Here is an 11,897-nt window from a genome sequence, read left to right as displayed (position 1 = left end):
TTAGAAAATATGAGTTGCACAATAGATTTGTGTTAATATATTTCCTCAAGGAAGGATCATTGGGAATTATTCATCAAACACCTGTATATTATATTACATCTATTTGCAGGTGTTTGTTGTAATATAATTATTAAAGCACAACTGCATTTCTTGTTCACAGAGTGGGAATGATTTTAGGGGCCATTTACACAACACTTTTCAATTAAAATGAAAAACTTATGCATTTTGGCCGTTTATTTACTCAACAAAAGCGTTTTGGGGACATGAAAATGCAAACTTTTGAAAACAGGTTACAAAATGCAAGTTTTTGAAAACTATACTGTTATAAATAATAATATTCAAAGTTAAAACGTTTCAGTTTTTAGTACATTGTTGTCACAAATGTCGCATTAAAAAATTAGTGAGAAGAGCAATATTAAGCATTAAGCATTGTAGATTGATTTTATTTATTTTTTTAATCTAAAAATGAAAATGACAGGTAATTGATTATGTCGAAATTTTTACTATCCTGTCTATCAAAATGACGGACAGTGCAAAAGTCTAATGCGACCTGATATGAATTCAAAGAAAACATGAAATATTAACACTGTACTTTTGAAAAGACAAACAATACTTGAGTCATAATTTTTATTTTTTTTAAAGGTGCCCTAGAACTTTTTTTTAGAAGATGTAATATAAGTCTAAGGTGTTCCCTGAATGTGTCTGAAGTTTCAGCTCAAAATACCCCATAGTTTTTTTTTTTTATTCATTTTTTTAACTGCCTATTTTGGGGCATCATTAGAAACGAGCCGATTCAGGGTGTGTGGCCCTTTAAATCTGGTGCTCCACTCCCCAAGAGCTCGTGCTTGCCTTAACATAAAAAAAAGTTCAAACAGCTAATATAACCCTCAAAATGGATCTTTACAAAGTGTTCGTCATGCAGCATGTCTAAACGTGTAAGTACAGTGTTTATTTTGATGTTTACATTGATTCTGAATGAGTTTGATAGTGCTCCGTGGCTAACGGCTAATGCTACACTGTTGGAGAGATTTATAAAGAATGAAGTTGTGTTTATGAATTATACAGACTGCAAGTGTTTAAAAATGAAAATAGCGACGGCTCTTGTCTCCGTGAATACAGTAAGAAACTATGGTAACTTTAACCACATTTAACAGTACATTAGCAACATGCTAACGAAACATTTAGAAAGACAATTTACAAATATCACTAAAAATATCATGTTATCAAGAATCAAGTCAATTATTATTGCTCCATCTGCCATTTTTCACTATTGTTCTTGCTTGCTTACCTAGTCTGTTGATTCAGCTCTGCACATCCAGACGTTAATACTGGCTGCCCTTGTGTAATGCCCTTCATGTTACGTAACAGTCGGTGTTATGTCGAGATTCGCCTGTTCTTCTGAGGTCTTTTAAACAAATTAGATTTACAGAAGAAGGAAACAATGGAGTTTGAGACTCACTGTATGTCATTTCCATGTACTGAACTCTTGTTATTTAACTATGCCGAGGTAAATTAAATTTTTGAATCTAGGACACCTTTAAAAAAATCTTTCATTGGTGCTATTTTATATTACACAAATAATATGTGGGGAAAGATTCCATGATAATATAAAGTCTACCATAAAGGACTACTCTATGGCCTGATACTAAGAGTCCAAGGCAAATGACTAATTACTTTCACGAATGAAACTGAAAAGCCAATTATATGGCATATGGTTGAATGAATGGATGGATGAGAAACTCCTTTTTAGTTTACATTTCTGTAGTCACTTACTCTTACCTGTGCTTAAGGTGATTGATACACCTGAACAAACTTTCTAAATGCAAACACCCTTCTTGTAATTCAAGAAACTGGTTTCACTGGCAATCGGTGTCCTACACCTTACTATGTAGATACTGGGAGCAGAAAAACATGTTTTTTGCAACCTATAGAAATATTAAAAAATGGTAATAAGAGCCAACAAACACCCACCATAGATGTGATTGTTCTTCGGAGAGACATCTCTATAGTTTCCAACAATCAGTTGATTAATATAACATTTTAAAATGTCTTCAAAAATGCCTGCTCATAAATCATTTTGAAACATCGGTAACACCACCTCTCAGAATCTCAATGAAATACATTGACCAATCATCCAGTGCACTACAGCTATTTAATTACACACAGAAAAAGCATACATTATACACATTGTAGAATAAACATGAAAAACATTTTTCACGCCCGCATACATTAGAAAATAAACATACACTTTTGCATGCATGAATTCTACATGAGTGGGGTTTTTTTTCTTTTCAGGTGACTGACGCTACATGCATGTGCTTATGTTAAGAACCATACTGAATGATACAATCCAGGTTATATTCAAATGAAGTAGTATAGGATGTATAGCACTATGGTAGTATAGGATGTTGACCATTACCACAAAAAGTGTGATGACATTTATGCACTTGTGATGGTATTCACAGTTGTTTGGCCCACAGACTTCAACTTTTAGACCAAAATGTACACATTTTTCTGTGACAGAGGACCAGATGTCACTGATACTGTCCACAGCTTAACCTGATTTAACAAATTGTGTCTATAAATAATGCATTTATCGTGTCTCTGTGGAAAAGTACACATGGCATTTCAGATATTTTATCAACATCTGTTAACATGGTTCACTGAGAAGCACCTGGAATAGTTCTGATTGTTGTTCTTCACATTAAAATAGGCACACTGGTTTCCCTTCGATTAAGAGGAATCTTGGATCTCACCATCCATTGCTTTAACTGATTTAACACCCACCTATGATTCCCATTTAGTCAAATTAGTGCAATAACATATTAAAGTTTATCAAGTTTATCCCAACATGACTTTCCACTAGTGATTGTTTTTTTTTATTATTATTATATTTTGATTAGAAAACCAGAGGCAAGAGGCAAGTGATTAGCATAATGGTACATGGTCACAAGAGGGGAAAAAAGTGAGCACCTACTTTCATATACAACACATTAAATGCCAAAAATACATTTACAATAACAGTCCTGAGACAGGGAAATCCCAAACTGAGCATGTCCAGCTAATGCTTATGGTAAATAAGTGGATTTAAAAAAGAAATTCCTCTGAAAAGTTTCCCTGTGAAAAAAGGGTCTTATACTTTTAAACTCAACCCATAAATCTATATCCTACACCTGAGACATTTACATAGAAAAGCTGGAGAAGCTCTAAAAGTTCCCTTGTACCTTTAACCAGAGAAGTACATCTCTTTGGTGAGCATTGAGACAATGCAGGGGATTTGTTTCTTAGCATCAAAGCCAGGCATATTGGAGGTCGACTCAAAATCGAGCGCCACTTTATGGTTGACCCTAGTCATGATCTGCATGAGCTCTAGTTCGTTGCCATACTTTGCTATCATTTCACAAAGAGACTGAATGAACCATGAACCGGTCATAGTGTTTCTCCAGGAGTAGTAACCTGGCAGAGGAAAGAAATTCATTAGGAAACATTCCAAATTATCTTCATTTAGAGGCTTTTCTCAGTAAAAACTGATATATGCCTACTTGAGATTCGATTAACCAGCATATTATGCAATTAATTATATTAGAATTTCTAAATAAAGGGTTAGTTCACCCAAAAATTTTGAAATACTTATCACGTAACGGAGCCTTGTTTACTGAAATCACGTGACTTTGATGATCCGAACCACTGATTCGAAACAAAAGATTTGAAAAGCTTCATAAAGCAGTGTTTTGAAATCGCCCATCACTAGATATTGTCATAAAGTCGTTATTTTAGGCACACAAAAAGTATTCTCATCGCTTCATAACATTAAGGTTGAACCACTGTAGTCACATGAATGTTTTTTTAAAAAAATGTCTTTAGTAGCTTTCTGGGCATTAAAAGTGTTAATTGTCTTGCTGGCAATGCAGGCCTCACTGAGCCATCGGATATTAAGAAAAATATCTTAATTTGTGTTCTGAAGATGAACAAAGGTATTACGGGTGTAAAACGACATGAGGGTGAATTAATGACAGAATTTTCATTTTTGGGTGAACCAACCCTGTAACTGAGAGCCCTAAAAATAATAAGAAATACTATCATTAGTTTTCATTTGTGCATGTGCAACTGTAGGCAAGAAAACTCTTATAAGATCACCAAGACTGCATTTATTTAACAAAAATACAGAAAAAAAGGAATATTGTGCAAATATTACAATTTAAAATAACTGTTTTATATGTTCAACTGCATGCCATCTGATTTAAAGCTTATTTTCAGCAGCATTCAATGCCACATAATGCTTCAGAAATCATTCTAATATGCTAATTTGGTAGTGAACATACATTGTGTTTGTGAATATCTGATACTCAGAGGAAATGTTTGTGTGCTTTGTGTGTCTGCACCTGGTACAGTAGAGTATGCATAGAGGAAGTCTGCCTCCACAGGGATCCTCACTGGACCATCTGAGATGTTACAGCTGTCAGTCTCCACACCAGGATCCAGCTCTGTACCTCTACAAGCCTAGATAATCAAGAACGGAATGTGAGCACTCCAAGCCAGCTCATTATAAACATCAACCCAGAACACACAAGATGACAGCAGAGATTCAGGATGTACCTGTATGAAGAAAAGTTTAGGCTTTCCCACTAGTGATGGGCAGCGGTCTCCTCTGAACAGGCTAGTTAAGCTCTTTAATTCCACAGAAGCATCAGTGCCATAAAACACCCCCTCATCTCCATGACTGAGCATCACACACACAAATGAAGCACAGCGACTGTGGTCGTCACGGGCAACTGTGAGAGAACAAACAGCCGTGTTACAATTGGTTACAATTAAAATTGCTTTTTAAAAAAACACTATCAAATAACGTAACATATGGGTATTTGCAGCTGATTCAAATTAATGTGAAATTTAAACAGAGTTGAGAGACAGAATATAAGAATTCATTTAAGGTTTGTGCAGACTGAGTGTAATATGAAAACACCATACCTGCTGTTAAAACCTGTTTAATCTGCGCTACTGTCTGGTCATTGTAAACTTTCACAGTATATCCAAGCTTTCGAAAAACATTCATTACGTTTCCTGCATCTACATCAGTGCCATTGCGTTGGTTCATGCCTGTAGGAGGTGAAGAAGAGGTAACCATCACGATTACATTTAGCAGATAAGAAATCACTTAAAAAGGTTTAAAGGGATAGTTTATCTGCTTACCCTCAGCGCATCCAAGATGTAGGTGACTTTGTTTCTTCAGTAGAACACAAATGATGATTTTTAACTCCAACCGTTGCTGTCTGTCAGTCTAATAATAAGAGTGAATGGGAACACAATAAGTCAAATAAACATTCACAGACAAATCCAAATTAAACCCTGCGGCTCGTGACGACACATTGATGTCCTAAGACACGAAACGATCGGTTTGACCACTATGTCCAACTGCGTCCATCACTCGGTTAGTGAGGTCTGATCGTGCTCTGACAGCAACAGTGATGTCTTGCACTCATTGAAGTATAAGCGTCAGACATCACTGCGATTGTCAGAGCACGATCAGACCTCACTAACCGAGTGATGAACGCAGTTGGACATAGTGGTCTTTTAGAGGTAACAAACCGATCGTTTCGTGTCTTAGGACATCAATGTGTCGTCACGAGCCGCAGGGTTTAATTTGGACTTGTCTATGCAAGTTTTATTGACTCTTATAGATTGTGTTCCCATTCACCTGCATTATTTGACTGATAGATGGAAACGGTTGCAGTTAAAAATCATCATTTGTGTTCTACTGAAGAAACAAGGTCACCTACATCTTGAATGCCCTGGGGGTAAGCAGATAAACATCAAATTTTCATTTTTGGGTGAACTATCCCTTTATGACTAGAGATGCACAATATATTCATAACATATTGATTATTGATATTAGTGAATCACAGTATGGCCACCATAATTCTGATGTTGGCCAGAAACCTTGTATATCCATTTGTCGTCCTTTAAAAAAAAAAAAAATAATAATTAAATCATTAGTACAGTATTAGTACCTTTATGTCTGTCTGTGGATTTTGCAAATATCTAACCAATGAAAAGTATTAAAAGGGCTTGTGACTAAACCTTGTAACTTCATTGGATCCTCAAACTGTCAGTAAAAGCTAGCATAACTTCACCACTCAAAGTTTCCATAGGGATTTTATAATATATTTATAAATATTTTTAAATAGTCTTTGTTAAAGAGTTTTTTTTAATGGTTAGTTCCTGTCCTTGATTCTGACTGGTCAATAGCTGTGTTTTATTCAGAAAAAAAAAGTGATACACAGTACCCAACGGTTCTGTGTATCACTACACAACACCCTTAGTAACCACTCTTAGCAACGTAAACTGTATGTTCTCAGTTGATATTGTTCATTGAAGCTTACTGTATTATGTAGAAGAATGTTGTGAGAAAGAGATCGATTGAACAAGTTTATTACCTGCATTCAGATTTAGCATTTTCCTTCAGTTCAGTCCTATGTTCATACTAAAAAATCTGTTTAAATGTCTGTATTATCGTTAAATGTATGTATTATCTTGTCCTTTTAACAGTTAAGAGCAGTAGTGTAGTCTAGTTTTTTGTAGTGAGTAACTGTGATTGTTCCCTTCCAGCCTTTACTCAACCGTCCCAGAGCAACACCCCATAAGCACCACCACACTCACTAATGCACATAGTATGCATCTGATCTAATCTACATGTAATTGAAAGCATTCTGAATGACTGCTTGTTTATTATACTGTCAATTTATTATAAGAAACACAAGACTTTAACAGCCAATGACATTTACAGCTGGAGAGACTGGACTGATTTTCTACTGTTTAGTGTCAATCACCATCTAACTCAGCCAGTTTTGATCTTCATTTAGCCTCAGATGTTATATGAATATGGTCCCTGGAGCATAGGTTTTATCAGCTGGCAATTTCTAATGCACATTTAAAGGTAATGATTATATACGGAGCAACTTTTTGACCAATGTTGCCGAGCAATGTTGCCTGGACACTTTCCCATTGAGAATGGGCAACAAATTTCGATCTAAAGTTTCCCGATAGACGTTTGTTGCCCCTTCTCAATGGGAAAATGCCCAAGCAACATTGCTCAAAAAGTTGCCCCGTGTATCATCACCTTAGCCCAAGTTGCAACTTTTATTAACAGTATTGGAAAGATGAGGCTTATCAGTATGTCACAATATCACCCTGTTTGGACTTTGTTTTCTGTTTTGCACCATTTCCTTCCTGTCATAATAGTTATGCATTTCGATTCACAAGCTTGCAATTTGATCTCAGTTATTTTGAGATATCAGGTACAGTACATGGCACATTTTCTCAAGATAAAAAAATATCTCTCAACAAATGCTGTAAAATATACATGGGAATCAGTTGGTAACCTATTACATTAATATTGAAGGTTAAAAGGAATTGATTTGTATACAAACTTAAATTACACAAGGAAGTTTTTATATTAAGAAAATAATAATAGTTATAATAGCCCCACTAACTTTAAAAGTATTTCTACTCGAAATCGTTTTTTGAAATATAAACATTTAAATGGTGGCTGTCAATTTGAATCTGACAGATTTGTTCAAACATTATAAAGGCTATCGAAGGACATTAAAAATTATAATTAATATGTAATATGGTGCATATATTTAGCTAAATGCGCCTCTCTAGAGTAAATTTTTTTCTAGCTGACTAACGAGTTTATGGTCACTGAATATGTTTGTTCTGAGGTAAATGTGACGTTACGTGACCTTGTTAACGTCTTTCTGCGGTTGAAACGCTGAGACATGATACGGATTTTGGTAAGTTGTACTGTATCTTTCAACATATCTTCAGATGTTCATTCATGTTTATTTCATGCTGTAACTGGTATTAAAGCGCAGGAGAGGATCAGTTCACTTTGCTTCAGGTTGCCACTTCTCTTAAACTGAGCTGCGCTACAGCGATCTGTCACGCCACATTAAAGAGCGCCAAAAGCAACAAAGTACAAAGCTAGATTTATTGGATAGTTACGTATCCTCAAACTTTTTTAAGTAGGTATACGGAAATCCTTGACCTTTCCTAGTGGGTATACGGCATATACCTGCATATCACGTAGACGACACCACTGGTTAAGGGGTTTTCCCATGACTGACAGCATTACTCAAAGCATTTGTCAGTTGCGTCTTGTTCCGTGTTCACTACAATTCAGTCTTTTCAATGTAAAAGTCTTCGCTACTGACTGACACACTCATAAAAACAGTATTTGCCTCCATCTAATGGCGTAATAATTTAACTGCTGTTCCTGTTCACGGTCAGTTACTATTTTTTCAGGCGGAAGAAAAGCTTTTAGTGAAAGTTTACTTGAAAGTTGCATTGATACATATTTTTGTTTTTAATATTTGTATTGTGTGGTAACCGTTTTATAAAAGCAATAAGGTAATAAGGCTTATTACTTAATTTTATTATGTTTTTTTAAATATTTTTTTTATTTAATTATGCTGTTTGCAATGATTCATGGGATTGTAGTTCTTTCCCCTCACTAAAACCGTTAAGTCATTGTCAGCATAGTCATTATATGCATATTTTGCAATAAACAAATATATTGTTTTTTTATACAGTGTGTTTTATATTTCTCTATCATTTTTTATTTAATTATGCAGTATTTTGAAAGAGACTCGATTACGTCATTTGCAGTGCTTCATGGGAGAAGGCAGAGCTAAAGAGTTATTTTGGAGCATTTTGGGTTTTATTTTTTGACTCTCTGATTGGTGGGTAATTTTCTGTACAGCATAATGGGTAATGTATTATTCACCAGGAATTCCACTGTTAATGGCTGACAGCTTCAGCAAAAGCAAATACCATGGATTAACAACATAGCTTTTTACTTCTGAACCCCTACTGTTACACTCTATAGACCAATTTGGTGTTTGCAAACAGCAATGACGTTTTTTACGTCTCCGTTTAGCTTCAAAGGACGTTTTCAACGATGGTTTTCTTTAAAAATGAAGACTATATTTTTTTGCATTCCGATTCCAACATCCAGAGGCACAACAAAACGTTGTTCTCTTATTCTGTGGATTTTGCACATTTTCCTCCAATTGCTACCGCTATTTTTCTGCAACCACTATGCATGCGCAGCTGCAAGTGACGTAATTGTGACGTCTGCTCCAAAGAGGTCTATTGTGATTTAAGTGCTGCACACAGTTTGGACCCTCTCTGCTTGCTTGCAATGCAAGGGCAAATTAACTGGTTCTTTGACTTTGAGCTTTCTTTTATTCAAGAAACACTCTCTATATAAAGGCTAATGTTTTATATATTTGAGAAGCAGGAAAGAGTATACCATTTGTCATTGAGACATAGCCAGTACTGTCTTAAATAGCATGTACATAGCACTTTGTCTTTAATAACACAAGATTTTGGCCAAATGACAGAAAAAAGTGCCCACATAGCTAAAGTTAACTTTATAACCTGTAAGTTGATGAAAACAAATGAGATGTTGCTCCTAAATCCATTTGAGCTTGATTCTGGTAAAATGGTAAAAATATGACATGTGCAAGTGTGTTTGACCACATATAAAGCCACAATATCAACTTTGACAGCAGTGTTTAAAAAATATGGTATTTTTTTCCTTTTCCTGAAAAATAGTGTTTTTGGAGGTACGCGATTTATAAAAAAGTATGAAAGTATGACAGATATTCATTTGAGGTTCTTGTAAGGATTACACTTACATATTCTTATTACATAATAAACATGTATATTACCCTACATGTACATATGAAATTAATTTATTATTATTATATTTATTTATTTTGTTTACTGTATATGCCATAACATTAATAAATCATCTTCATCTGTATCATCAGTCATTGCTTTAATATAAAAATTAAAGAACTAAATTTGTTCACCGTTCCGTTCATAAGGAACAAAGATGAAAAGATGAATGCATTTCAACAATGATCTGAGTTTGATGAGCATTCAAATTGACAACTTTTCATAAAAACAAGACGAATGACACCGTCAACAGCACAAAACAAGTGTTACCTGTATTGCGATCAAAGTTTTTGTTGTTGATGATGATGCAGTGCCCAATGTTGGGGTAGTTTAGGCTGTATCTGAAGTCATGTGACTGAGGCTTAGCATCCACCTGCATAGTCTTCAGTCCAGATGCCCCATCAAAACCAGCACTGGACAAACAGATTACATGCATGAATAATTTAGATTAAAGTTTACTGCAGTTAATATAAAATGTTCATAGAAATTAATGGATTTAACATAATAATAATAATAAATTAATAATACACATTAATACATCTCTTCACGTTATTAAGCCTAAATGCCAAAATAAACCAGCAGAATCAAACCATTTAAACACTATGGCAAACAAAAAGCAAGTGTTAGGGAATTCAATACTGTTTTTGAACTGTCAATCACTTCTGAAACCTGCATAGAAACAGTAGTCATGATCATCTTACACTGTTGTATCCCCGCGCCGCGCGTCCACGCAGTCTCCGTTCATCTCTAAACGTTTAACGATCACTCTTAAAGATAAAAAAAGGTTTCTTCTTCACTAGAAAGTGTAACTGGGCTCTCAGCAGACAGATCACTGCACTGTCTTGCCGGATGAAATGTCTTTGTTGTTTGTTGACTCGCACAGCCAGCCAATGGGAAGCTGCTAAGAAAAAAATAGAAATAAGGCGTGGGATTGTGTACTTTATTAACAATTTATACATGCAAATCAACTAAGCAAGGTGCATGATACATTAACATAAAGGTTGTGTGTCAAAACCAAGCGAGCTGTCTTCCTTGACAGCGTATTTTGAGTAAACGTGCACATTGACAAAGTGCCAAACAACACGATCAAGGTGTGAAGGTTTTAAGACACAGCTTTTGTAAAGAAGGTCAAGTTCCGCTTGCCCTGCTAATGCATGAAAAACAAAAATACATTTGAGAAATAATATATTATGGCAAAGAATGATTGCCTATTAAATTAACTAAGTTACTCCAGTGAACAAGTAAATCCAAGATTTTAAGTCTATTCAATATATGTAATAATTATAATACAATTATCCATCTGTATGCATGGCGTTTCTTTGTCTGCTTTTGTGCGTGTAAACGGATTACAAGTAAAGACCAACAAAAACACAACGCCTAAAACTTTACTTTTGGGAAACAATATAGTAGATGCTTACCAAATATCGGAGAATGTCCTGTAATTGACAGCTTATAATGAACAAAATTCCGACGACAAAGCGGTTACTCCGCATCCAGGAAGTGTGCTCATGCTACACCTCTGTCTCTACGGGATTGGTGGAACTACACTACCGCGAAGCCCTTGCGCTTGGCTATTGCGCTACAATATCGCCCTCTGCTGGATAGATGGCTTCTATACACACACATTCTGCCACATGAACAGGAGCCGCTGAGGTAAGAGTTACACATTTAGGCCTTTATCAGTTATGTCCTAAAATATAGTCTTTTTATACTAAGTATTGGAGTTTAAGACCAATAGTATAATGCTTATAATTTGGAAATAAATAATTTAAATATAACATTAATTCTAAACATTATCTATCTATCTTGCTAGCTGAGGTCTACTTTTTTAGCTCCAACCTTGATGAAACTCACCTGCCTGAACATCTTGATTAGATTGTTAAGGTGTGTTTGATTAGGGTTGGAGCAAAACCCTGCAGGAAAGTGAACATCGAGCTCAAAATCCCTGTCTTATACCCCTGCCATTTGTTTAGCCTTGGTTATTTTGGGAGAAATCATTCCTGCACAATGTACATTGCATTGTGGTTCTGTGTTTTGTGACTGAAAGAGCATGCCAGTGGGAGCGTATGCGCAAAACTGTTCTGTTAATATCTAAATTATATATAAATGTGCTCCCAAAACTCCAGCAGATGGCACACAAACCTTATAAAGAC

General features: G+C 35.3%; 1 protein-coding gene across 2 annotated transcripts; it reads right to left on the bottom strand.

Annotated features, from left to right (window-relative positions):
• Nucleotides 1-2,143: 2,143 nt before the first annotated feature.
• On the bottom strand, nucleotides 2,144-11,280 carry casp3a (caspase 3, apoptosis-related cysteine peptidase a). Of its 2 annotated transcripts, none has more exons than XM_067403862.1 (7): nucleotides 11,163-11,280; nucleotides 10,446-10,645; nucleotides 10,015-10,157; nucleotides 4,969-5,097; nucleotides 4,597-4,772; nucleotides 4,383-4,500; nucleotides 2,144-3,456 (listed from the first exon to the last, which is right to left on the bottom strand). In XM_067403862.1, the coding sequence occupies exons 2-7, from the start codon at nucleotides 10,487-10,489 to the stop codon at nucleotides 3,227-3,229; spliced, it is 840 nt and encodes a 279-aa protein (XP_067259963.1). In that variant the 5' UTR covers nucleotides 10,490-10,645; nucleotides 11,163-11,280; the 3' UTR covers nucleotides 2,144-3,226. The 2 variants fall into 2 exon arrangements, with proteins under 2 accessions (XP_067259963.1, XP_067259964.1); XM_067403863.1 differs by having other exon boundaries at nucleotides 10,446-10,642; nucleotides 11,163-11,269.
• Nucleotides 11,281-11,897: the final 617 nt, after the last annotated feature.

The sequence above is a fragment of the Chanodichthys erythropterus genome, chromosome 12 (genome assembly GCF_024489055.1).
Source record: "Chanodichthys erythropterus isolate Z2021 chromosome 12, ASM2448905v1, whole genome shotgun sequence".
NCBI classification, from domain to species: domain Eukaryota; kingdom Metazoa; phylum Chordata; class Actinopteri; order Cypriniformes; family Xenocyprididae; genus Chanodichthys; species Chanodichthys erythropterus.
Note: the sequence above shows the minus strand (reverse complement) of the source record. Positions and strands in the feature narration are given on the sequence as shown.

Bases quoted from the DNA above. Each gene is read 5' to 3' on its own strand.
- casp3a (XM_067403862.1), bottom strand. From the start codon at position 10,489: ATGAACGGAGACTGCGTGGACGCGCGGCGCGGGGATACAACAGT. The intron at 4,773-4,968 runs GTATGGTGTTTT...GTTCTCTCACAG, and splicing joins TAAACAGGTTTTAACAGCAG to TTGCCCGTGACGACCACAGT. The intron at 4,501-4,596 runs GTACATCCTGAA...TTGATTATCTAG, and splicing joins CTAAACTTTTCTTCATACAG to GCTTGTAGAGGTACAGAGCT.